The sequence below is a fragment of the Aspergillus versicolor genome (assembly GCF_001890125.1).
Source record: "Aspergillus versicolor CBS 583.65 unplaced genomic scaffold ASPVEscaffold_2, whole genome shotgun sequence".
NCBI classification, from domain to species: Eukaryota; Fungi; Ascomycota; class Eurotiomycetes; order Eurotiales; family Aspergillaceae; genus Aspergillus; species Aspergillus versicolor.
The window spans coordinates 4,129,814-4,154,086 of record NW_024467525.1 but is presented as its reverse complement, the minus strand read 5'-3'; the positions used below and the strand labels follow the sequence as shown (position 1 = coordinate 4,154,086).

General features: G+C 52.3%; 12 protein-coding genes across 12 annotated transcripts; 4 read left to right on the top strand and 8 right to left on the bottom strand.

The window, feature by feature from the left end:
- Positions 1 to 22: 22 nt before the first annotated feature.
- Positions 23 to 1,972, top strand: ASPVEDRAFT_124841 (flavin-containing monooxygenase; the record flags this gene model as incomplete). The annotated part of the gene is made up of 5 exons (XM_040806222.1): positions 23 to 101; positions 172 to 291; positions 364 to 762; positions 814 to 1,449; positions 1,512 to 1,972. The coding sequence occupies 5 exons, from the start codon at positions 23 to 25 to the stop codon at positions 1,970 to 1,972; spliced, it is 1,695 nt and encodes a 564-aa protein (XP_040665174.1).
- Positions 1,973 to 2,991: 1,019 nt separating this feature from the next.
- ASPVEDRAFT_60447 (sulfatase domain protein) lies at positions 2,992 to 6,770 on the top strand. The gene is made up of 3 exons (XM_040815527.1): positions 2,992 to 3,801; positions 3,875 to 5,611; positions 5,666 to 6,770. Exons 1-3 carry the CDS (start codon positions 3,476 to 3,478, stop codon positions 6,492 to 6,494), a joined length of 2,892 nt encoding a protein of 963 aa, XP_040665173.1. The 5' UTR covers positions 2,992 to 3,475; the 3' UTR covers positions 6,495 to 6,770.
- Positions 6,771 to 7,463: 693 nt separating this feature from the next.
- Positions 7,464 to 10,461, top strand: ASPVEDRAFT_882784 (cellobiose dehydrogenase; the record flags this gene model as incomplete). Its single annotated transcript, XM_040818274.1, has 8 exons — positions 7,464 to 7,506; positions 7,597 to 7,739; positions 7,815 to 9,138; positions 9,201 to 9,325; positions 9,370 to 9,463; positions 9,514 to 9,562; positions 9,613 to 9,974; positions 10,025 to 10,461. The coding sequence occupies 8 exons, from the start codon at positions 7,464 to 7,466 to the stop codon at positions 10,216 to 10,218; spliced, it is 2,334 nt and encodes a 777-aa protein (XP_040665172.1). The 3' UTR covers positions 10,219 to 10,461.
- On the top strand, positions 10,290 to 12,267 carry ASPVEDRAFT_513142 (putative extracelular serine carboxypeptidase). The gene has a single exon (XM_040814457.1). The coding sequence runs from the start codon at positions 10,583 to 10,585 to the stop codon at positions 12,137 to 12,139; it is 1,557 nt and encodes a 518-aa protein (XP_040665171.1). The 5' UTR covers positions 10,290 to 10,582; the 3' UTR covers positions 12,140 to 12,267.
- Positions 12,268 to 12,305: 38 nt separating this feature from the next.
- On the bottom strand, positions 12,306 to 13,133 carry ASPVEDRAFT_26226 (uncharacterized protein; the record flags this gene model as incomplete). The annotated part of the gene is made up of 1 exon (XM_040809873.1): positions 12,306 to 13,133. The coding sequence occupies one exon, from the start codon at positions 13,131 to 13,133 to the stop codon at positions 12,306 to 12,308; it is 828 nt and encodes a 275-aa protein (XP_040665170.1).
- A 603-nt stretch (positions 13,134 to 13,736) lies between these two features.
- ASPVEDRAFT_81018 (uncharacterized protein) lies at positions 13,737 to 14,198 on the bottom strand (the record flags this gene model as incomplete). The annotated part of the gene is made up of 1 exon (XM_040816962.1): positions 13,737 to 14,198. One exon carries the CDS (start codon positions 14,196 to 14,198, stop codon positions 13,737 to 13,739), a length of 462 nt encoding a protein of 153 aa, XP_040665169.1.
- A 566-nt stretch (positions 14,199 to 14,764) lies between these two features.
- Positions 14,765 to 15,610, bottom strand: ASPVEDRAFT_26224 (uncharacterized protein; the record flags this gene model as incomplete). The annotated part of the gene is made up of 1 exon (XM_040809872.1): positions 14,765 to 15,610. The coding sequence occupies one exon, from the start codon at positions 15,608 to 15,610 to the stop codon at positions 14,765 to 14,767; it is 846 nt and encodes a 281-aa protein (XP_040665168.1).
- A 524-nt stretch (positions 15,611 to 16,134) lies between these two features.
- Positions 16,135 to 17,277, bottom strand: ASPVEDRAFT_882776 (uncharacterized protein). The gene is made up of 3 exons (XM_040818273.1): positions 16,485 to 17,277; positions 16,385 to 16,407; positions 16,135 to 16,254 (listed from the first exon to the last, which is right to left on the bottom strand). Exons 1-3 carry the CDS (start codon positions 17,047 to 17,049, stop codon positions 16,171 to 16,173), a joined length of 672 nt encoding a protein of 223 aa, XP_040665167.1. The 5' UTR covers positions 17,050 to 17,277; the 3' UTR covers positions 16,135 to 16,170.
- Positions 17,278 to 17,522: 245 nt separating this feature from the next.
- Positions 17,523 to 18,327, bottom strand: ASPVEDRAFT_882772 (uncharacterized protein; the record flags this gene model as incomplete). The annotated part of the gene is made up of 1 exon (XM_040818272.1): positions 17,523 to 18,327. Exon 1 carries the CDS (start codon positions 18,315 to 18,317, stop codon positions 17,523 to 17,525), a length of 795 nt encoding a protein of 264 aa, XP_040665166.1. The 5' UTR covers positions 18,318 to 18,327.
- Positions 18,328 to 18,879: 552 nt separating this feature from the next.
- Positions 18,880 to 20,130, bottom strand: ASPVEDRAFT_38826 (Zn(II)2Cys6 transcription factor). The gene has a single exon (XM_040811785.1). It carries the CDS (start codon positions 20,102 to 20,104, stop codon positions 18,896 to 18,898), a length of 1,209 nt encoding a protein of 402 aa, XP_040665165.1. The 5' UTR covers positions 20,105 to 20,130; the 3' UTR covers positions 18,880 to 18,895.
- A 509-nt stretch (positions 20,131 to 20,639) lies between these two features.
- On the bottom strand, positions 20,640 to 21,710 carry ASPVEDRAFT_882769 (ferritin-like domain-containing protein; the record flags this gene model as incomplete). Its single annotated transcript, XM_040818271.1, has 4 exons — positions 20,640 to 21,175; positions 21,234 to 21,323; positions 21,382 to 21,567; positions 21,620 to 21,710. 4 exons carry the CDS (start codon positions 21,708 to 21,710, stop codon positions 20,640 to 20,642), a joined length of 903 nt encoding a protein of 300 aa, XP_040665164.1.
- Positions 21,711 to 22,614: 904 nt separating this feature from the next.
- Positions 22,615 to 23,088, bottom strand: ASPVEDRAFT_81012 (uncharacterized protein; the record flags this gene model as incomplete). Its single annotated transcript, XM_040816961.1, has 1 exon — positions 22,615 to 23,088. The coding sequence occupies one exon, from the start codon at positions 23,086 to 23,088 to the stop codon at positions 22,615 to 22,617; it is 474 nt and encodes a 157-aa protein (XP_040665163.1).
- Between the last annotated feature and the right edge of the window lie 1,185 nt (positions 23,089 to 24,273).

Sequence of the window (24,273 nt, the reverse complement as noted above, 5' to 3'; positions counted from 1 at the left end):
AAGCCGGCGAAATACACCGATCATGGGGAGCTCCAACGACCCGGTCGGGAACCAGGACTATACCGAGTCCACGGTTGCGATTATTGGCGCTGGCATTTCTGGTTTGTTGACCCCATTTCGAGATCGATGTTGGAGTAGTTGGAGTCGTTGGCTAATGGCTAACGCGCCCAGGAATGTGCATGGCCATCGACCTCCTCCGTCGCAATCACCGCAACTTTGTTATTCTCGAGAAGGGGAGTTCTGTCGGCGGAACATGGCACGATAACAAGTATCCGGGGTGCGCATGCGATGGTACGTTTCCTTCCACCCAAGAAGCCTACTCTTGTCTATGGATGTCTATGAATGTATGCTGAACAAGTGTAGTCTGGAGCGCCTTATACAGCTACTCCTTCGAGCAGCGCTCCAACTGGTCGCGCGAGTACCCAGGCCAAGAGGAAATGCTGCACTACCTCACCGGCGTCGCAAGCAAATACGGCCTGTACCCATACATCCGATTCAACTCGGCGGTTGACGAAGCGCGCTGGGACGAGAAGACGCGCCAGTGGAAGATTCAGGTCCGCGTGTCGGGCGAAAAGGACAGCGAGTACCAGAGCGGATATGTGCTTTCGGCAAACGTGCTGATTCCAGGAGTTGGACAGCTGAACCAGCCCTTCTGGCCGGATATCCCTGGGCGGGACGAGTTTAAGGGGAAGAGTATGCATTCGGCGCGATGGGACTGGACGTATGACTTCAAGGGGAAGAGGGTTGCTGTTATTGGGAACGGTATGTATAGTATCCATATATCCTGTCTGGGCCAATGCTAAGACCAAACAGGTGCAACGGCCGTCCAAATCGTGCCAGAGATGGCAAAGACGGTGTCTCATCTGACCGTCTTCCAGCGGAACCCTCAATGGATTATCGGACGTGATGACTCGAGCGTGAGCGTCGTCCAGAGGGCGTTTCTATCGATCCCGTTCGTGCGGCAATGCAAGCGCTCTTTCATGATGTTCTACCGCGAGATGAGCCACGACGCCATCGTCAAGACCGATTCGACGTTCGCGCGGTGGCTGCGTGATATGGGGACCGGCCATATCAAGAAGGGTCTCCCCAATAAGCCGGAGATGTGGGAGACGCTAACGCCCACATACCCCCCGGGATGTCGCCGCGTCCTCTCGTCAGACGACTACTACCCTGCGTTGAACAAGGGACATGTTAGTTTGCAAACGAACGCGATCTCGAAAATCACCGAGACAGGCATTGAGACCGCTGACGGCGAGCACACCGAGTACGACCTGATCGTGTACGCAACAGGGTTCCGAACAGTGGAATTCCTGCACCCCATCAAGGTGTACGGCGCAGGCGGCCGGGACCTGGCAGACGTTTGGAATGGAGGTGCAACAGCCTACTATGGTGTGACAGTGGAGGACATGCCAAACTTTGGACTGCTGTACGGGCCAAACACTAATCTCGGTAAGTTTCTAGAAGGATTGAGCCCACAGCCCCGAAACATGTCTGACTCTGAACAAACATAGGACACAACTCAATCATCCTCATGATTGAGGCGCAGAGCCGTTACCTGGCCGCGCTGATCGACCCGATCGTGCGGGCCAAAGAGACGGGCGGGTCAGTCGCCATCCAACCGCGAACTGACGTTGTGCGAGCCTTTGACCACGCAATCCAAGCCCGCTTGGCCAAGAGCAGCTTTGCCGATCCCAGCTGCACCAGCTGGTACAAGAACGAGCACAACCGGATCACAAACAACTGGCCCGGCACGGTGGTCGAGTACCAGCGGGGGCTGTCGCGGGTGCAGTGGGCGGACTACGAGGTAGAGGGCGACGGGGCGGCCCAGCTGGTAGGGCAGAAGGAGACGCGGATAGGACACATCGAGGAGGTGTGGCCAGTGAGCAAGTCGACGCTGTTGCTGGGACTCAGCGTGGCAGTGGCAGCGGGAGGATATTATCTTCAGGGGTCCAGGGCAGTGCGGCGGCGCTAGGGGCAAGGCCTTCCTGTTCGGGCTTCAGCATGTTTGGGCTGTTTGGTGGCAGCCTAATTTTATCACAAATAGTAGCTAGACTAAACTAAATAATACTAGTTCCTCGTATAATCAGGGTTGATCCGACCATCTGAAGGCTAGCCTTATGGATAGGGCAACAGTGATTTGTGAAACATGTGGGTTCGTGAAGATTCTGTCGGTCGCAGGCTCCTGAGTTCCTTCGCAGGCTTCAATTGTGAGCTGGCTGGCTGAGTAGGAGTGACAACCGCCGTGATGACGACAGGAATGAACGCAGCAGTCAAGCCTCGAGGGAACAAGCTTCTTTCGGCGAACAAACGTCGCCCCGTTGTCCAGAGTAAATCTCCGCAGTCAAGCAATGGAAGCTTCATGTCTCGTTTTCTGGGCGTCTTGGCCGAAACAGTTTGCTGCACCAGTGGACCCGCAAATTTCAATGACTAACCAGAGCCACTGACCAGAGCGACCAGACTGGCCGGTCTCAGTTCCTGTTGTGACTTCATCATCAGGGCATCCGGACTCGCCGTTCTGGTCCAATCCTTCAGGCATCACCATTCTGACATCACGATCTGCTACATCTTTCCCGCACCAAGACACTAAACTCCAACAACTGGCGCGATCGGCCGTCAGCCATGGCATAAGCCTTTTATATTGGCAGAGGAGGAGGCTGTGCTATGGCGCGGATTCGGGGGGAAATGGCGAGATGGCGAGATCTCAAAGGCAGGGAAGGCCCAGGGAAAAAAGGGAAAAAAAAGGGATCGAGAGGGCGAAACAGCCGCAATGACCCGTCAGCCAATGGCACCAATGGGACGCTGTTCCCGCCATCGAGGCTGAGATTTGGCGGGCACTGATTGGTGCAGACGGTGGCAGGACCCCCGCCGGGGTCCAAATCGGGATTGGCCCGACTTTGCTCGAAATAGAAAGTGGTCACCTGCCCATGAATCATCTCCCCTGGCGAGAACCTCAGTACCTCGCCTGGGGAAGGGGTTTGGTAGCAGCACCGTCGTAGCCTCTCGTTGCATGATGTGTAGTTTGGGAGTTTGGGTTGCACGCCCCTGTGTTCCCTGTCACCTGTCCCACGATTGTACATTTGCCCTGCTTCTGCTGGACCCAGACGACACGCGGTCGCCAATCACGGACTTGGCACCAGGGTCCAGTCACTGCAGTTCACTGGGGCAATTCACGCCTTAGTAAGAAGCTGGCTTAGCTAACTCGCCGTCATTGGGGCCAAATGCTCAAACAGGCTTCTCTGCCGTTGGTCGTCGTCGGGCAACTCCACGTTAGCACGCTAATCCGATGCGCCTCCTTTGTGGAGACTTACTGTGTTCACCGTCCAACTTCGCTCTTTTCACTCCTCCATCGCTGACACCTCTTTTTTCTGTCTTTTCCTCCCTCCTCTCTCCCTCATTCTTAGCCCTCCATCTCTTAATCTCTCGCCACTCGAGTATGTGCCGGCCTCGCTGATCCGGCCGTGCGACGACGACCACGATGAAAACCGTACAGAACTTCAAGCTCTACCGCCAATGCACCTCCATCTGGAGCCGTATGCGGTCGTCGCCTGCCGCGTTCTTTGACGTATTCTGGGACTGGACGCGACGATTCTTCTTTACTCTCGCCTTCTTCGCTCTCTTCTCCGCCAAAAACCTCCACCTCTATGCCCATTTACACTCCCTTCCTCCCGAAAAGTTCTTCCTCTGGGGCATCACTTTCTTCACCCAAGATGTCGCGTGCACAATCCTCGTCCGCAATCTCACGCAAAAGTTCCCATGGCGGTGGCTGGACGCCCTCGCGGCGCTGGTCGTCATTCCGTTCAGGTGAGTTGCAGATTTCTCAGTCCAATTTTGAAACAGTGCTGACGTTTTTTTTTTTTTTTTTCGTTTTTAATAGTCTGGTAATGTCTGGAATGGCCTCCGCCAACATTTCGTTCTACGTCACAGCCGGCGCCGAAATCAACTGGCGACAAGCCAAGACCTTCCACCGCGATGCCGCTGCCATCAGAACATTGCTAACCGGCCTGACTGGCTTTCTGATCGTCGAGGCGATCATGACCGTCGTCGCCTGGTTCCTCGCCCCCTACGTCCACCGACTCGTCGGCGGGATTCTGCACATTCTCGCTGAACCGTTCAGGATTCTGTTTAGACCGGTATACAATTTCTTCTCTAGACACGTGGGCTCTCGTATTCGACACGTCCGATTGCGGAGCGAGCAGCCTCTGCCCGACCCTGAGATCTACGAGCAGATCGCGGTCGAGGATTACAATGAATACAAGAGCGATGACGAGGAGGGAGCTGCTCTGTTGAACAATGGCAGTACCAGCGGGACCAGCAGCAGTTATACTGCCCCGAGGCGCCCGACGCAGCAGCAACGGATCACTCTTGGAAAGCGGTTGCTGGTTTGGTTGCCGTTTGTCTCCTTCGTCATTCTTCGCTGTTTCCGACCCTCGTATCCCTCATTTATCTTTCTCTCCGGGGCGCTGCCCTTGACGCCGTTCGCTGGAATGAACCGGCCGACACTGGGACAGCAAGCCGGATTTATCCCCGACTACTCCTGGCTGGAAGGCAAGACCGCGCTCACTGACCCGCCTAAATTTGACTGGATGCCAGAAGACAGACTTCCTGGGTTCGAGGATTGGCATTATGATAGCCCGCATTATATGGCGTCGAAAGATCCGCTGCATATTTCAAACCTCCAGGCGCCGGTGCTGGACGAACTCAAGGATGTTTTGGCCAGCGGCGGCGTGAATATCAAACACATTATCCTGCTAAAGTTGGAGAGTACCAGGGGGGACGTTTTCCCTCTTCGCAATGGCTCTTTTATCCATGAGAAGATCAAGGACTCCTTCAACGGCAAAGAAATGCCCGAGAGCGCCGTCAAGACCGTGGCCAATCTCACGCGCACCGCCGAGTATCTGACTGGCTTCGATTCTGGGTTCGACCAGTACCGTGAGGGACCACGAAAGAAGTACGGTGGAATCAGTGCGAGAAACGGTTTCACCACGGGAACGTATACCATCAAGAGTGTGGCCGGAACGGTGTGCGGGATCTCGCCGCTCGTGGCCGACTTCAATAAGGAATGGAAATACCATCTCTACAACCCCTGCATGCCGCACGTAGTCGGCGCCCTCAGCGCGCAGAAGGATGTCTCGAGCAATGCGACCGACTATCGCTCATGGCCGTGGCAGTCAATCTGGATGCAATCCGTCACGGACACTTACGATCATCAGAACAGATTAACCCCCATGCTGGGCTTCGACGATATTTACACTAGGGAGCGCATCGAGAAGCCTTCCGCGAAGCATTATCCTCTGAAACACAAGGAGGTCAACTACTACGGATATCCGGATACGGAGCTGCGAGAGTACATCCGTGACGCGTTTGACGAGGCGAAGGAGAAGAACAACCGTGTTTTCCTAACGCATCTAACTGGGACGACGCATCACCCGTGGGGTATGCCCAACGATGCGTACGAGAATATCATGGGCCCGTCATTCAAGGGGAAGAACAACGACATGAACCGGTACTTGAACACGATCGGGTTTGGCGACCGGTGGATTGCCGAGATCCTGGACATCCTGGAAGAGAAAGGCGTTCGCAATGAGACCTTGGTCGTCATGGCTGGTGACCAGTAAGTTTCACTTTCCATTTCTATGATCTGACACGTATGCTAACCTACATGCAGCGGCCTCTCTCTTCCCAATGACGGCGGAATCACCCCATACAGCAACCCGCACGTCGGTAGTTTCCACGTCCCCATCGTCCTCGCACACCCTCAACTCCCTGCGGTCGAGGTCAAAGATCCGGTCATCTCGCTGCAAATCGTCCCGACCATCATCGATCTCCTGATCGAGTCCAACTCGCTCAGTGCAAACGGCACCAATGCTGCCAAGGATATCCGCGGCCTCTACGAAGGGCAGTCGCTCATCCGCCCGCTGTACCAGGAGGCCAACGGCATGCAAGACTGGCAATTCAGCGTGATGAACACCGGCGGGTCGTGGCTCGCAGTCCGCTCCGCCAACAGACCCGCGTGGCGGATTGTAATCCCGCTCATTGACGATGTCGAGTGGCGATTCACCGACGTTGAGCGCGATCCGCAGGAAGAAAATCCCATCACCAGCTTTAGCTTTTACGACCTAATGGACGCGCTGTGGCATGAGTACGGTGATGATAAAAAGAAGAAACATAAGCATGAAGACGAAGACGGAGACGACGATCTAGACGAGCGCGATGCTTTTGCATTCCCTCACCCACCGCCACCACCACCACCACCACCTCCTCCTCCACACCATCCTCACCACCGTCCGGGCGACGGTCATGGACCTCCTCCCCCTCCACCACCGCCTCCGGTCACCATCTCGCCCAGTCATCCCCGACCAGACCGAGGTGAGCCCGACGTTGTCCGCTGGGCGCGCGATGCCGCACACATGACGGAGTGGTGGATTGCCGACAACCACCGCCGGTATCAATATGAAAAGCCCAGCGACAAACCGAAAGATAAGCGTCACTTATAATCCATCAACCCACCTACTTTAATCCTCTATTTCCTTTCCGAACTCACCGACATCCGAACCCACTTATACCTTCGCCTAATCCACCTCAAACACCTCAAACACCATAAACCACCGCAATCGACAGGATGAATCTGTTGGATATTCCCCACTGTCGAATGTAAATTACGACGTGTTGACATTTTCTACCGTGGCATATTGTTTACCATCTACTATTTATTCTCAAGCATAGCATGGCATCGTTGATTTGTACATAATGAAACGCGTTCCGATCCTGATTCCTCACCCAGTTGCATATTTTAAATATTTCAAGACTTCCAGTTCTCCCTTATAATATTCCAGTCCCACCGTAGAGACCCAGTTCGAGACCGCAGCTAATCAATCTGTACCCAGACAAGATCCATCCGTAATCAAGCGCCGGTCATTCGCGGACGATAATTTACCTGAAAACGATCGACGCGGACAAGCGGACCGAACTGCCCCTATCACCGTTTCGCATAGAGACAAGCCTTTGCAGCTTGCAAATTATAGCCGGGATTCTAGATTAGATTCTCCATCCGTTAGAACTGAATAGACACGGACTAAACGGCTAATTACCCCTGTCAACATGAGACCTTCCCAAGACGCCAAGCCCTGCTGGGCGTCGCATGTTCGCGGTGCACCTCCTTGGCTCCGGCTCTTGGTCTGTATCCTGGTTAATATTTTAATATCGACCTGTTGATCGTTGCCTTTACCGTTCCTGGTCCGGGCTGTTCAGGATTGAGTGCTGATTCCGGCTGCTGTTATTCGTTGCAGAACAAACTGGCCAGAGTGGGAACGGGTGTATAAAGTAGGGCATCGCCCGGCCTGACTCTTCCTTGGTCAAACCGTTCACTGGCAGTTCGAGTTCAGCAGCACGGTTCGTCCTGGTGACGACCATTCGTTCTTTTCTACCTACCCCTGCTTTTGATCCGCTCCTTCGTTCCTTTCACTATGTATTCGTTCTTTCGTTCATTCGCTGCCCTGGTGGCCGCGGGTAGTTGTATGTCAGCCCTACCACACTATACCCAGGGTTAAGCTAACAATGCAGTCCTCCAACCATGCCTCGCCCAATCGACCACGCCAGAGAAATATACCGACCCAGACACCGGTATCATCTTCGACACCTGGACCGTAGAGGAATCCTCCTCCGCCGCGGGGCTGACATTCGGTGTCGCCCTACCCGAAGACGCCCTGACCAACGATGCGACGGAGTTTATTGGATACATTGTACCCTCCCCCCTCCCCCCGTCCCTGCTTTACTTACCAATGATAATCGAATAGTCTTCGCTAACATGGTAACAGTCCTGCAGCTCCTCGGCCACAACCGGCGCAACCGGCTGGTGCGGTTTCTCCTTCGGCCCCTCTATGAACGGAAACCTGCTTCTGCTCGCCTACCCACAGGACGACAAAGTCCTGACCTCCTTCCGCTTCAGCTCGGGCTACGCGCTGCCAGAGGTATACGCGGGCGAGGCAACACTAACGCAGATCTCATCGACCGTGGCAGATGACGGCTTCACCGTGCTGTTCCGATGCGAGGGGTGTCTTGCGTGGGACCATGACGGTGTAACGGGCAATGCGACGACGTCGAGTGGACGGCTGATTATGGGCTGGGCGCAGGGGCAGGAGAGTCCGACTGATGGGGCCTGTCCGGATGATCTGAGCGTTGTGCAGCATGAGGGACAGGGGATTTGGGGCGCAGCGCTGGATGAGAATGCCGCGTCGAGTGAGTATGAGACTTGGGCGGCACTGGCTACGGAGAAGGTTACTGGGGATTGTGATGGGAGTGGTGGTGGAGGTGGAGGGGGTGATGTTGTTGGTACGCCTGTTCCGTCTGGCTCGAGCTATGAGTACATCGTTGTTGGATCGGGTCCTGCTGGGATGGTTCTTGCGGATCGTCTGAGTGAGACTGGTGCGAAGACGCTGCTTATTGAGAAGGGCCCGCCGAGTATTGGGCTCTGGGGAGGCGATATGAAGCCGGACTGGTTGAATGGGACTGAGCTGACGCGGTTTGATGTGCCTGGTCTGTGTAACCAGATCTGGGTGGACAGTGCAGGCATTGCGTGTCCGGACAACGATCAGATGGCTGGATGTCTTGTTGGTGGTGGCACTGCTGTCAACTCAGGGCTGTGGTGGAAGCCGTACTCGAAGGACTTTGACGAGAACTTCCCTGAAGGATGGAAGTACAGCGATGTCTCGGGCAATGTGGACAAGGTGTTTAACCGCATCCCTGGCACGATCACCCCCAGCACGGACTCAAAGCTGTATCTGCAGGAGGGTCCCAGTGTGATCATGAACGGGCTGACAGCCAACGGGTGGGAGATGACTAGCTTCAACGATGCCCCGGAGGCGAAGTATCGCAGTGTGGGATACAGTCCGTACATGTTCAGCAATGGCCAGCGCAATGGGCCCATGGCGACGTACCTGGTGAACGCGAATGAGCGCAACAACTTCGACATGTGGATCAACACGACTGTGCGCAGGGTCGTCAGAGACCAGGGCACTGTCACTGGTGTCGAGCTTGAGCCGTTCCTTGACGGGGGCTATGAGGGCACTCTGAACCTGACAACTGGTGGCAAGGTCATTCTGAGCGCTGGAGCATTTGGCACTCCCAAGATTCTGTTCAGAAGTATGTCCCATCCATTCTCCCATGTGGTGTCCCATAAACTTGACGAGATGCTAACGAGACAGGTGGAATTGGACCCGAGGACCAGCTCAGCGTCGTCAACAACTCCAAGACCGACGGAGACACCATGATTGCCGAGTCTCAATGGATCAACCTGCCCGTCGGAGAGAACTTGATGGATCACCCTAACGTATGTCTATCCCTTATAGCAGCGAACGCAGCTAATAAGCGCAGACCGAGGTCGTCGTGCAACACCCCGACATCGTCTTCTACGACTTCTACGGCGCCTGGGACGACCCTGTCGAGGCCGACATGCAGAGCTACCTATGTATGGTCTTCTACGGATGTGAATATGTGAAATGATGCTAATATCTACAGCCGACCGAACCGGCCCTCTCGCCCAGGCTGCACCAAACGTCAACCCTGTGTATGCATCTATCCCTAACAATCATCTTTAACGAAACTAATACCATCCAGCTTCTTCGACCAGGTCACCGGCCCCGACGGCGTAACCCGCCAGCTGCAATACCAAGCCCGTGTCGAGGGCAGCCACGACATCGCAGACGGCCACACAATGTCCATTACCCAATACGTCGGCCGCGGCCAGACCTCCCGGGGCAAGCTCACAATCAACAGCGGGCTCAACACTGTTGTCAGCACGCTCCCCTGGCTGCAGGATGACAACGACACCGACGCCGTGATCCAGGGCCTGGAGCGTTTGCGTGACTCTTTGAGCAATGTCACCGGCTTGACCTGGGCCTTCCCGACCAAGAACGTCACTATCACCGATTTCGTGAACAGCCTTCCTTCAACGGGGCGCGGTAGCAACCACTGGATGGGTATGCTAGCACACCTTCTTGGTTGTCAACAATGCTAACATTGAATATAGGATCGTGCAAGATGGGCTCTGACGACGGCCGCGACGGCGGATCTGCTGTCGTTGATCTCGACACCAAGGTGTATGGTATGGAGAACCTGTTTGTGGTGGATGCGAGCATCTTCCCTGGGATGGTCAGCACCAACCCCTCGTCTTATATTGCGACCGTGGCGGAGACTGCGGCGGAGAGAATTCTGGCTTTGTAAGATAGTCGTGATCGAAGACAGTATTTGGTTTGAAGTATTTATTCAGCAGATTAGAGACTTGTTTGCTGAGTTGGATAACCTGTTCGCTACTTGGAGGTCGCAGTGCGCGGGACACTGTCATGCCGGGATACCTGGATACCTGGATAGCCCTAATTCAGACATAAATACTGCAATACTATCGGAGCACAGACAACAGTATTGTTCCCTGTACAACAAGCGATGTAACTTCAGTATCGCCCCGCCGATCGCTTACTGGATCGAGACTAAGCTTTGCAGGGGATCGTCGCCATAATAAGCCGATTGTTGCTCACTGCCTCCCCCTCTCCAACCTCTCTCACCTCTGTATTCACCATTCACCCTCACGATGCGTTCGGTGTGGTTGCTTTCATTAGCTGCGTGTCTAGCCCAGGCACTGGAATACAAAGCGTACAACTTCTCTGCCCCGATAGACCACTTCCACAACGAGACCCGCTACGAGCCCCATAGCAATGCCTCGTTCAACCTCCGCTACTGGTTCGACGACAGTCACTACCAGCCTGGAGGGCCGGTATTCGTAATCGCCGCGGGTGAAACAGACGGTGAAGACCGGTTTCCATTCCTATCACAGGGAATCGTCACCCAGCTCGCAGAGGCCTACCACGGGCTAGGCGTCATCCTCGAACACCGCTACTACGGAACAAGCTATCCATTCAAGGATGTTACAGCAGATAATCTCCGGTTTCTATCGACAGAGCAGTCCCTCGCCGACTACGCATACTTCGCGTCGAATGTCGTCTTCCCAGGACTGGAAGACCAAGACCTAACAGCGTCCACAACCCCATGGATCGCCTACGGGGGCTCCTACGCCGGCGCCCAGGTCGCCTTCATGCGAAAAGTCTACCCAGAGGTCTTCTGGGGCGCTGTATCCTCGTCCGGCGTCACGGCCGCAATCATCGACTACTGGAACTACTACGAGCCCATCCGCAACTACGGGCCTGCCGACTGCATCGACACCGTCCAGACAATCACGGATCTGGTTGACCGCATTCTCATCGATCACCCAGACAACCATACCCTGCACGCGCAGATCCAGGCAGCATACGGCGTCTCGCCGCCAATCAACAACACCGACTTCGTGTCTACCCTGTCGAGCCCGCTGGGCTTGTTCCAGTCTCGGAACTGGGACCCGGCCGAGGGCTCGTACGGATTCAGGGCTTATTGCGATAATATCACCTCGCCGCACCCTCTTTACCGGCCAAACAACGCCACGGGTCTTCTGCCCAGTCTTGTGGACGCAGCAGGGTACGATTCCTCGAATAAGACCCTCCTAGCTGCCCTCCGCAACAACATCGGATACCTCAATGGCTCAGCCCCAGAGACGGAATCCAGCAGCAGCAGCAGCAGCAGAAGTGGCAGGAAAAGCACGCTCCCCCAAACCTCCACGACAAGCTGGAACTACCAAGTGTGCACAGAATGGGGCTACTTCATGCCAGGCTCCACAGTTCCCTCGTCCATCCGGCCCCTGATTTCCCGCCTCATAGACATCGAGTATAGCTCCAGCTTCTGCAGTTCCGACTTCGGCATCGACTCACCCCCCGATGTCGAGCAGGTGAATAAGCACGGTGGATTCAACTTCTCGTACCCCAGAGTAGCTATACTCGGGGGCACGGCGGATCCGTGGCGTGATGCGACCCCGCATGCAGAGGGTCTGCCGGGGAGGAAGTCGACGCGTGAAGAACCGTTTATCCTTGTTGATGTTGATGCGGATGATGTGTGGGATGGGATTCGGGGGGCAGTGCATCATTGGGACCAGAATGGGCTGAGTGTGGAGCAGGTTGAGAGTGGGGAGAGACCGCCAGCAGTGATTCAGAGGGTGCAGAGGGAGATTGTGGACTTTGTTGGCGGGTGGTTGGATCAGTGGGAGGCGAAGGAGGATCTGTAGTTCGTATCTGAGTGAAGAAGTGCCATTAATTTGTCGAGTTTATGAACATATGAAGCAGAAGACTGAATCGAAAGAACGCTAAATACTCGTACAAAGCAAAAAGGCAGCGAAGCACCGAAACACCACCAACCATCTAGTGTAAGCCCTCTAGTAACCAGAATCCAATCTACTGATCCTCTTCCTGGCTGCCCTCCGGCAACTCATCAATATCAGAGAGCTGCTGGTCATCCTCCTCTCCAAACAAATGCTCCAAAGCAAACGCAAAAACAAAAGCCTTGACCACATTCACCCAAGTGTTCACCACACGCCCATACCCCTTCATCAACCTCCCATCACTAGTCGCCCACCATCCCCAAACCAGTTCTTGTCCAACACTGGGCACAGGAAACCGCTCTCGCGGCTCATCACCACTGTTGCTCTCCGCCTCCAGACCACTATCCCCATCGTGTGGACCCCAGTACTCCTCGGAAGTCAACAAGTCCTCCTCAAGCACAGGGATGAACGTGCCCTCCTCGCCGGCGTGTGGGACAACTTCCACCACCAGCGGGAATTGCATGTAGTCTGAGACCTCGCCCACAACGTCGTAGACTATGTCTCTGTCCTGGCCTGCGTCGGCGAAGCCGCGGCCGGTCTCACCTATGAGCGGTAGAGGAAGTGGGAAGGAGAGGCGGCTGGGGGATTCAGTGGTTGACTCTTCGACTTGTTCGTCTTCGTCTTCTTCTTCTTCTTCGTCTTCTTCCTCGTCTTCGCTGTGCTCGTCTTCATTCTGTTCTTCGTCCGCTTGGCCTTCCTCACTGTGCTCTTCTTCAGAACCAGATGTGATGGCTACTTCATTCTCTATTGCGAGAATGTCGTCGACCGTGACGAAGGAATTAGAATCCTGCGTAGCGTCTTGGTTGGCAGAGCCGGCAGATGAAGTGTCTTCGTCGTTCAAGGGAGCTGAAGCTTCAGACGGTGCAGCTTCCTCTGGTGTGTTGGATAGAGGGCTCGACATGACGGCGTGTTGAGCTCGGCGCTTTTGAGAAAACAGCAGGTGCTGGATCTCGAGGACATTAGCAACGCCCACGCCTTCGGATTTCTAGATGCTACATACCAATGATTCTTGAGGAGATGATAATTGAGGAGTGAGGGATAAAGAAGGTATTTTGGTGGGAGAGGAGAGGCCTTTATGTGTGTGTGTTGTGTATTCACTGCTCGCCTATTCCCCTGCATGGTGGATACTCTCTTCTTTATGACAATGTCTTTGTTCTTCTCTCGGAGGTTGTGTATATCCGGCTTCACTATGTACATGATAGTGCATTTCTGTGCATGCACATCTCGAGTTACTGCTGTTGTGTTGTCACTAGTTGTCCTTCCTTGACTTTCGATACAGCTCTCAGCTGGTTTACCAGTTGAGACTTAGTACCCATTCCTGCATGGACAACCTAGGAAGTTATTATCCCTAGACACTACTGCGTTTTCTGATGAGATTATATACTACGTTATCTGTCTGCTCAGGTCGAAACGGTCCAAATTGCCATTATATCATTAAAACTAAATCAGCCAAAGCCACTTCCCATCCAACGAACGCTAGACCATCCATCATATAACCACCGTATCAAACCGACGCAACAATATTGAAGGATATATTGACGACGGAGACCACCCTGCCATACCCTCGCAAAAAGCACTCTGGATACGCCTCATCCCACCAGAACCCATGCGCCAACTCTCCAACCTCAGGCAAAATCCTAGGCAGATATCCCTGCCGGCCTCGCAGCTGCAGCTCCTTCCATCCCACCGGCCACATCTCCTCAAGCGGCTGGTAGTCCGTCGGCTCGATGCGCACAAACTCGGGAATCCGTAGAGCGCCAATAACCCTGCCGGGGGCGAAGGTCATGATGTCCATAGGAAGCCGTGCAAGCCCGAACCCGGTCCCCAGTGTAACGCCTGCCTTGGGGATGAAATATCCGCCCCGGAATATCTTGGCGTTTGTCTTTGGGGCGTCTTTGTCGTCTGGGTTGATGTTGTCGAACTTCTCCATTTCTTCGAGCCGCTCGATGTCGTATGAGAGTCCCATTTTAAGATTTCGTTACCTATTGGATTTCAGATGTTGGTAGATATGCGATTCATGGGGAGGGGTCTCCTTATATCTCTATCTTCATGTGTGAATACCCATTGTTTCTTGTAAATTTTGTATGCATTGGCTATTCTTTCTTGATATGGCTTTGTTATTCCTATCTGACTTACTGAGCTGAACCCTTTGGGACATTATCACATCTCTTCGTATCCAGTTTCTGTGGTACTGCTCTATACCCGATTCTAGTAAGAAGGAGCTCTGGATATTACAGCAGTCGCTCTTGCCTTTAGATGGAGGCCATCTCAGGAAGGGGCTGCTGGTTGCGACTTCCACATCCTAGCTATATTGTATTCATGGAGGCACGACACTCTGGACAGAAATGGAAGCTACGATAGGCAACAATATAAGGCTTCTATGGATAGTATCCTCTACAGTAGAATGAATCATATATTCGTGAACAAATAAACGTTTTTATTGCTTGACAGTTTTGTCTTATATATACTCTATCAGACTCATCCAGGAAATATAAAGGCGTTATACCAAACAAGCGGGTTTAACCCGTTCGCTCACGAATAACGCCCATAGCGGTCATTATCTTGATAATAGCGTTGACGCTGCACAGAACGGCGCCTGGCTTCATAGTGAGAATCCCGGTTGCTCGAGGCACGACTAAGATCTCCGTAGCCCTTCCGGTCATCATCGCGCCTACGCTCATCCTCACGGACCCGGCTACTACGGGCTGAACTGGCACTACCGGGAACACGCGAAGACCGGTGATTGGAACTATAACTGGAGCTAGGGGGTGTGATTTCCTCAAGGACTTCGACTAAACCCCCGTTATCTCCTCGGTAGGAGCTCATGCTCCTGTCGTCGCGGTACCCAGAGCGGCGCTCGTACACGGGAGCTTCATAAACATGGACGCTGGCTTTATCACCGTAGCGGTTCTGGTATTCGTATCTCGTGTCATGGCAGGATCCAGAAAAGCGCATCTCCAGGGGATCTTCAGCATAAGCGCTGGATTTATTACTGTAGCGAGATCTCCTGTCACTGTGCTCGCTCGCGTAGCTAGTCCTCCTAGAACTAGACCTGGGAGACGTCGGCGCATAATCAGCGCGGGAACCACGACAGCTCGAGTGCTCATACTGTTCGAGCCTCCGAGAAGCGGGCGCAACCTCGACGCAATTCCCAGGCTTGAGGAAATGCGGCCGGCCTACCTGAGAGACAGAGTCCCCAGGGTGGACCGTATCTGTGTAGCGTTTCGACTTCCGATGACCTTGGTCAAGTTCGCTCAACGTATCCTCGCTAAGAGGAACCCTTCGAGTACTGTACCCTAACCCCCCAGACATATAGGCCCCGGGAGAGTCGTAGCCTGAGTCCCTGGAGAATCTGTCTGATGAGGAACGGCGACCCATTTTGCTTAATTTTAGTTCTTTTCGTTCGTCGATTGATTCGTGTTTTCGGGTTGACGCGTCCTGATGAGTATATGATGCGATGATCAGACTGATGGGAGCTAGATTGGGTCAGGTATTAGGGGTATTTATGTCGCCAGCTTTCGTATCTTGGACTGTGCTCTCTCCTCTTTGTGTCTATATACAATGGGTAGCCGCACCGTTCACGGATTGTTGCAGACAAAGGATCATCGACTCCGCCGCATAAAATACCTTGTTCTCTAAGCATATGATAAAGCCCTTCTTTGTAGGTCTATAATGGCTATGCTGATCTCAGCCATAAATTCGAATTGAGCCTTATGTCTTGTATTCAAAAACACACAGCTTCAGAGACTATGTTAGCTGAAGCGTCTCACGTTCTTGGCTGGCCCATGAATGCATTATAACTCTGCTCATTTTGTAAGAAAGAAGCCAGCTCTTTCGTTTTGAAAAACCACACTGTGGATCATATGAAAATACTTGTGGTTTTGTTTTGCATGCGCCAGGTATTGGCAAGAAATCAGTAACTATTCGCCCGAGGGAGCTCAGTCTCGGATCTCCAGCTGCAATGGCGCAGCCTCGACGTCGGAGGTTGGTCTTGGTTTCTGGCTTGGGTCATTCCTTTTAATCTGAGGAATAATAGAATAGTAATGTTTAACTATATACCCAGTAAGACAAATTTAGGTGTTATATTTCCATGGAACCGGCGCACTCGAATCTGCTGGCGACTTCTCAAAATAGCCCTAATCAGATACTCACTCGGCACTGAACAGCCACTACAACTACAAATACAACGAATTAAATTATTAAAAGAAGTACCATTATAATAAGGTATTGCAAGCCTACCAACCACACCCACCAGGACACCGCAAAACCGGCACCACCGCGCGGTCAGAAACATGACACACAGTGCCCATCCCATTATACAACACGCCCCTCGTATCAATCCAGAGCCCCTGCACCCGATCCCCTATCTCCCCGTGCATTAGAGCATCCCCATCCCTCAGCGCAGCAAGGTCGCTATACGTCACCTCGCAGTGCAGATTCGGCGAACAATCCGCGTCAGTTAGCGCCACCCACACCAGGCGGCATATGTTCATGACCTCGACCACTTCGCCCCCAGTGCCGGTCCAGCATAACGGGCCGTTGCAGTGGTTTGTCTCGTGGACCATGTACCCGGGCGCTTGGGTGCCTACGGTAGGGATGGGGAAATGGGTTGGAGTTGACGTGCTTGCGACCCACTTGGGGGTATTGTAGGGTTCCACCACGCTATGAACCTCTGTCTTTGCTTCTTCGCGTTGGATGGACTCGATGTCGTAGTAGATTCCCATTTTGCTGATTGTGTTCGGTTGATGTTGATGGGTGGGTAGATTAAGGGCTTCGGGGTTATATACTTTTTTTTTTTTTTTTTTTTTTTTTGACATTGTTTGGGATTCCTGTTGTTTCTGTCAGGGGTTTCTTTGTGCTAATTGGAATGAAACAATTCTAAATGTCTCGATCCTGATCGAGAAATGGATATCTTTCATGGTCTGATCTCTTTGAATGATCCCTATATTGAACAAAGAATGCATGTTGACCGATGGGTTTTCAGCTGAGCGGGTCGTTAATACATTTTCATTATCTGTCATCTAGCAAGGCGTACCTTCTAGTCCACCTTACAGTCTAATCGGGCGGTAAATATTCGATCCTATCTAGTACTGACTCTCAGTTAGTAGCCTCTCGCAGTGCCAGAGGATTTCAGAGGAATAGTATAGTCAGTTAGTATGGCGTGTAATTGCGTATTTTTTACATTCTGGACAACTACTTATACAAGTAATTAAGTAATTCAGACGGGAATATATGTTTAGCATTATAAACGCCTTTTTTTATTTTTTTATATAGGGGGTCATCTAAATCACTAAGGCTTAGCAACAATAGGGACTCTGTCGTTTTTAAACACTTCTTTAACCCTCCCGAACCCATACTTGATGGGCTCACAAGGGTCATCAACGTAGAGAAAACCGTTAGCATAAATAACACCGTCAGAAATCGCCATTTGATCAGAGTGAGCAGCAAGTTGACGCAGCAAAGGCTCGGTCACAAGGGCGAACTCATTAATAGAGAACAAGTGACTCTCCTCGACAATGACAAGGTTTTTGAAGTCCAGAGTTTCGACTCGGTCTCCATACCCGGACTCTACACGGCCACCTTCATCATTATTGATGAACATGCCGGGAACGAGGCATCGCGGGCCCTCAGGCGTGGGTGGTGCAGATTTGGCGACGACGGTGTCTGCTCCAACGTCTACCTTCGCATCGTGCACATCACCTACATCAGTGTCAGCCCACAGGTCAGCTACAGTAGACCAGGCCTCTGGGAGACTCTCATATCCCGAGTCGTACCCTGCCTCGTACTCAGCGGTCGGCCTCTCAGATACCTCAGCGGCGGTGTCAGCAGCGATGCGTGCATTTTCAGCTGCCTCGCCCGCTTCTACCACAGCACGCTGCGCCTGGAGGAGACAGGAGGATAGAACCTCGTAGTCGAGAGCTCCGTAGAGTTTGACAGCACTGGAAATGTACGCCAGTGCGTCGGAGATGTGGCAAGCAGCGATCATAGAGCTGTTACCGGCGTTGGTAGCGGCAAAGGCCGCTGTCGCAGCGGCCACTTTAACCTCGTCGTATCCGGTCGTCATGGTGTTGTCAGAGGCAAGCATTTTGGCTCCTTTGGTGATGGATAAGATCAAGGTATTTTCTCGAGAGTGCCTGACTCGTTGAGGTCGATGTGTTTGCTAGTCGCAATGATTAGAGCGCAGCGGGCAGTCGCGCTTTTATGCTGATCGGGTCTTGCAGAGCCCTTTCAGGTGAAACAATCAAGGATCTCACTGTACTTTAATGGTGGTTTTGTTTTCCTTTATACGCCCTTTTCGGCATATCTCGGTACTGGTGCGTGAAAGACACTTTCCTTGTCAGCCAACCTTTCTTTATACCCCTCCTTGTGAAGCGAGACAATAGTGTGAAGTTCGCCTTCATATACAGTATCACCAGTTCCATGGAATGGAAAGTGAGCTAACAATGTGTTTTGTACCAAACAATCAGACTGTTCTCTGCCAGTTTCCACAATGATTTGTATACTGCGGCAGTTGTTCAGAACTGGAAGGACCGACGTCCCTTTCGCACCTTCCTATTTTGAATTATTCTTAAAAAGGGAAGGTACAATCAATATGACGTCGCCTAAATGGGAAGGAACTACAAATCCATACCCATAAGACTCAGGCACGAGATATGAAATCGTTTATATATGTACAGCTGTAGTTGGCCTACCTTCACATACAGGCAGTCCAGGACTGTGAATCAATTTCCGCTTCACCCAGCCTAAACATCCCTCCCAGGCATCTTGTGTATCCAGGCCAGATACCAACTCTGACACCAAAGCACGCCCAGAGTTCCTTGCCCACCACCGCTTTCCATCAAGTTCGCCCAAAAGAATACCCCAGTATGCAAGGACCAGCATGAAAAACGGCTGTCCTTGTCGTAGATTCTCCACAAACCCCTTATCCACAGCAGCCAGCCAAGCAAGGACAGGTGCAGGCCCTGGAGAACACGAGAACTTCATAAAGCAGTGCCGGAGATGATTCAGGACATCCCCGTGGACTTCCAGCCCCTGATTTCCATTTAAGGCGATTAGCTGATCCAGCGCCGCACTGGTATCGCCATCCAATGCAGCCAGACGATCTTTCTGCCAGAACTCGCCCCGTGTGAACAATTCAAGATTCACCCATGATTCCCGTTGACCAATCGTCAGAATCTTCTTCACCCCCTGAAGGAGTTCAAATACTGTAATTATATTCTCCGTCATGCTCATCGCGTTGTCGCGAACCGCCGTTAACTGGGGCAGGGCCAGGCTGATGGCTGTGGTGACAACAGACTGCGCGAGTGCTGCATTGCAATTCTCTGGCGTGAGATTCCCAATCGCAATCCGGAACGGCTCTAGACTCATACTATGATACTCCAGTCCAGCATCGATGTAAGGCAATGCGTCGTCCGATGGGTCTCGCGTCGTAGCGATATGCAGCGATGCGAGGGCCAGAATCCCATGCATCAGGTAACGATGTTTCAGGGCTAGACGAGGCACCACAACCTGCCATATGTGTCTTTCTGATTCACTCACGCAAAGACTTTGGTATGTCTCCGCTGTAAATTGGTGCATTAGCTCTAGGTCATCGACTGCCCGGCGGTTAGGCCGCGGGGTTGGTGATGCGCTGGACACTGCAACTCCGGCCCCATTCAAGGATTGAGAGTGTCCACCACTCTGCCCAGCACTCGAGCGACGGGAATTGGCGATGAGAGACGCCGGGACGACTCGCGAGTACGTGCAGTCGCTGAGTCGACGCACAATGCAATTGGTGCATGGAGGCCCCTGCTCGTCGCACTTGACACGTCTCCGGCGGCAATGGTCGCAGCCATATCGCGATTTCGTGTGAGGTTTACGCGCTTTTTGCATCATTGATCAATTTGGTTCAGGAGTCGCGACATTGTTGTGTTGACGGCGAGTTCAAACTTGGAGTCCCTGCATAGCATGGGGACAGCCGCTTACGTCATAGGCAGGTCAATCGGGACAGAGCAGTATAGTTAACATAAGACCTATTAGTATGTACAGTCTGGCATATTATGAATAACATGAAACCGTCCTCATTCCGACTTTAACCTCTTATCTGTGCCTACAGGAAGAACCCAGCAACAGCCATGAAAACGCCTGCAACACCACCAATGCTACCAGACGCCATTGTGCTCGCTCCTCCAGTGAAGACAGGCGGAGTTGCAGTAGTAGAGCCAGTCATCGAGGGTGTGGGCATACCGCTCCAGCCAGAGGGCGATCCCATACCCCAAGATATGGTAGGCGAAGACATAGCGCCAGAGGACATGGACATACTCCCACTACCGCCAGCACAACCACCACCGAGCTTCATTTTCGGACCAACCTATAAAATAGACCAGATTAAAACTCATGTAACAAAAAAGCTTTTAAAGCTGCGCACTCAATTTACCTCAATAATAGCGGGTCCAGCAAGAATATTGTCATCCGTCGCTTGGCTATCCCCGTTCGTAAGAACAACATAACTCTGCCCCGCAACACCCTTGGGGACCGTAGCAGTATACTTCCCATGTCCAGAGGACATAACATCCGCCCAAACGGGTCCAGTAACAGTAACAAAAGCCGCATGGACATCAGCGGAATTCATATCCTTAAACCCATCTCCAACCATAAACTCGACCTTCTGCCCCGTCATAACAGCGTCCATATCCATGGAACTCATAGTGAGAGAAGGGAACGCCTTCACAGGGAGCTGCTCATTTCTATCAGGACAAGAGACGATAAAGGGCGAGGCGACGGTGTACACCTCGTTGAAGTCGAGGGGGTTGTCGAAGGGTTGGGCGGAGGGTGACTCGCCCAGCGCGGCGCGCAGGTATGCGCTGTGCCGTGCTTCCACGGTGAGAATGCTTCCTGCTGCTGTGAGGTAGGTTTTGTCCATAATGGATGCGGCGGCGCCGAGGTAGGCGGAGACGCCGACGCCTGAATAACAGTAAGTACAGAGGTATAGAGGTATATGGGTGGAGAGGCAAATGCTTACCTTCGAGGATGTTACCGAGAGCAAGGAAGCTCTTGACGTCGGTGGAAGGGAAGGAGTAGTTGCATCGGGCGACGGGGTTTGCGCCGGCCTCTGCAGGGATGTTAGCTCTTTCGTCTCCAGATTCAGGGTGTCGGAGGTGGAAATGTACTGGTCAAGGCCTGGGTGAGGAACTGCTCGTGGGCCTTCTCGTCCATTCCGACCGACTTGATGTTGTTATAGAATGTCTCCATCATCCCGGCGTCCATGAAGTCCTGCTTCGTGTAGTTCTTCAGACCCTCTTCGTAGAAGGCGGCCTCGAGGTGTTCGAGAGTTAGTGCATAGTTTAGAATGTCGGCTATAGATTCGTGTTAATATAGATGTAAAGATAAACATAGGGTTGGGCATACCATCAGAGACACCACCAGCACGCTTGGTGACCGGGCTGGCCTGGACAAGCTGCAACGCAGCACCACATAGAGCAAGTGAAGTGAACTTCATTTTGTAGTATCAAGGGATGCTCGTGAGAAACTTTGGAAACAGTGCTTGTAGCCGGAAACGAGAATTCGGGCGCGGCTCACCAGGGCTTTATATGCAGCCCCTTGAGGCTTTGACATCATTCCAATATCAGCCTACTCTCGGAAGTCGTTCATTCCGAGCAAGCTCCATGGTAGTCGAACTGCTCTGATACGGCCTGCAACTACTGAGATCCGCATCTAGCAGAACTATAGAAGAAGCACTAACTCTGAATCCGGTTGTTTGGCTCCCAGCGATTTCCCATTGGTTCAGGGCGAGAACGATGGGGACTGGGGGCCAATCGGAGCTCGAATTAAACGAGCGAGAGCGAGGGCTCTATATCCTTTCTTTGGAGTATCATGATCGTCAGTGCGTTAATCACTGTGATTCAAGTTAGGATACTTATCCGTACTATCTCATTAAACGGTGTCCTTGTTGCGTGGAGTGACATCAGCCGACATTGACCTGCTCACGGAACAGTGCAAACCTTGTGGTAATTACATTTGCCAAAGACTGGCTACTCAGTATTCCTTATTTTCTGTCGAAAAAGGTTGAATAGTATGTTTAGTGTGTGAGACCTGGAGTATTGGGTGTTGAGCCTACACTTGTTGACGAGCTCTGGTTGCCTCCCGTATACACAGAACAAATCTGATATTTTATTGTTGTCAGTCAACGCATCGATATATCATTTATATATGCTGTAATTAGAAATGATATCTTGATATCTTTACGCAGTAGGCAGGAATATAGTTGTAGCCTCTTCGCTGAACGATCGTATGAATATTTCAAACAGTAGTTTCGATAAACCACCTATGTATACATATAATTTAGTTCATACTTGGAACAGCTCGTAGGTCGATAGAAACTAAACAACCTGCATACGAGCAGGCTATCGCACCATAAAGACCATCACGTTCTCCAAAATGCCAACCACCCTCCCCTTGCCATACGTAGCGTATCCCATACCAGGCCCCCAGAGCCCATAAGCCTGCGACCCAATTTCAAGCTCAGAACCAGGCACGGCATTATCGTCAGCCTTGCAATACTCAATGAGTTGCGAACGAGTAATCCGGGGAGTCGCTCCATCCATGAATGCCTCCTCGTTCGGCTCCACAAGGACGACCCGGTCCAGCACGATCCCCAATCCCATAACGGACCCCCACCGTTGAGAGATTTTGCCGTCGCCGTCTTCGCTGATTCCAGAGGCGAACTGGCCAATGCTTGGCATTGGTGAGGTCCAGGGGTAGAATGGGCTGTAGAAAAAGCTGGGCGTGTTATGGTTGTCGGATTCGTTGGCGTGGTCGACCAGGATAGTAGGGTAGATGGTAGCCTGTCCGGCGGTCATGGCCATAGTCTCGGCCATTTTGGTTTTTGTGATGGTTATAATATTATAATTCTGCTCTTGTTGCTGTTGGTGTGTTTGATTAGTGTGTATGTTTGCTGATGGATCGAGAATATACCCAGCTGGGGCTGGCGATTATATAGGGACTGTGAAACAAACCCATTAGCTTGTAACCCACTGTTTTATTGTTCCTACAGTCAAACGGGGTTAGATAATACTAGGAAGAGTATTGTATGATTCAGTCCTTGTTCCGCATGGACGGCAGAAGAGCTCTTTTAACAGCAAGCACCATTGTCAAAACAAAAGATATCCTTGACGTCTTTATACATCTTGTGTCCCAAGTTCCGATACTATTGACATTCCGATTTTAAGCGTCAGTTTGTCCTGTAGAGGGCGTCTATCCTAAAGACTGTCACAACAAAGGACTACTCTACTATATCCCACTATCAGACACTGTACCAGGATAGCCTCTGGTATAGCAGGTTCATAGGACATTAAGTCATACAAGCTCATAAAGTAAATGTATTCTATCATTAACCAGCACATTAATTAACTCTTAACATCACTGACATAACATAAACACCAGAGAATAATCTAGGTCATCGAAAACCGAGCGAAGCCTTCGTACCACGATATTGATTTCTCTGCCAGAAATTGGTCTCAGGCTCCCTATCCCAATCATTCCCTTCACCTCCTTGAGCCGTTGTTCCCCCGATCCCCGAGCTGTTTTCACGTTCTGCCAGGTGCATCGCGAATGCTCTCACGATCGCGTCTCCTAGGGTTTCCATTGGCCGACCTTCCACGTGTCGTAGGACTTCTTCCCACGACCCAAACCCCCGGGGAAAGTCTCCAGTATCATTTTCGCCTTCGTCGCTGTTCTCAGCCTCACCCATCTCGTCCATCTCGTCCATCTCGTCCATTTCATCCATTTCGTCCATCTCGTCAAACTCATTAGTCTCGTCAGTCTCTTGCGGATCCTCGGAGCCTTCAGTCTGCGTAGGTTCATTATTTACATCAGGCCCGTTATCAGGCTCCGCCGCATTAGTGTTAGCTATGGTGATGAGTCTCACCGGGTACCAGGTAACCCGATCTGTCGATAAGAAAGTTCTCCCATCCTGACTGCGCCTTGCATGAATCTGGCCAGCGCTGACCATCTCGTGGAACTGCTCGGAACTGAGTGTTTGTGGCGAGGCACCCGTAGTCTGT

What these genes read in the sequence shown, in the direction of transcription:
- ASPVEDRAFT_60447 (XM_040815527.1), top strand. Translation starts at nt 3,476, where the DNA reads ATGAAAACCGTACAGAACTTCAAGCTCTACCGCCAATGCACCTCCATC. An exon ending in CTGGTCGTCATTCCGTTCAG is followed by an intron (nt 3,802 to 3,874) that starts GTGAGTTGCAGA and finishes CGTTTTTAATAG; the next exon opens with TCTGGTAATGTCTGGAATGG. An exon ending in GTCGTCATGGCTGGTGACCA is followed by an intron (nt 5,612 to 5,665) that starts GTAAGTTTCACT and finishes ACCTACATGCAG; the next exon opens with CGGCCTCTCTCTTCCCAATG.
- ASPVEDRAFT_513142 (XM_040814457.1), top strand. Translation starts at nt 10,583, where the DNA reads ATGCGTTCGGTGTGGTTGCTTTCATTAGCTGCGTGTCTAGCCCAGGCA.
- ASPVEDRAFT_882776 (XM_040818273.1), bottom strand. Translation starts at nt 17,049, where the DNA reads ATGTCAAAAAAAAAAAAAAAAAAAAAAAAAGTATATAACCCCGAAGCC. An exon ending in GCCGGTTTTGCGGTGTCCTG is followed by an intron (nt 16,408 to 16,484) that starts GTGGGTGTGGTT and finishes TTGTATTTGTAG; the next exon opens with TTGTAGTGGCTGTTCAGTGC. An exon ending in TAGTGGCTGTTCAGTGCCGA is followed by an intron (nt 16,255 to 16,384) that starts GTGAGTATCTGA and finishes ATTATTCCTCAG; the next exon opens with ATTAAAAGGAATGACCCAAG.
- ASPVEDRAFT_38826 (XM_040811785.1), bottom strand. Translation starts at nt 20,104, where the DNA reads ATGCAAAAAGCGCGTAAACCTCACACGAAATCGCGATATGGCTGCGAC.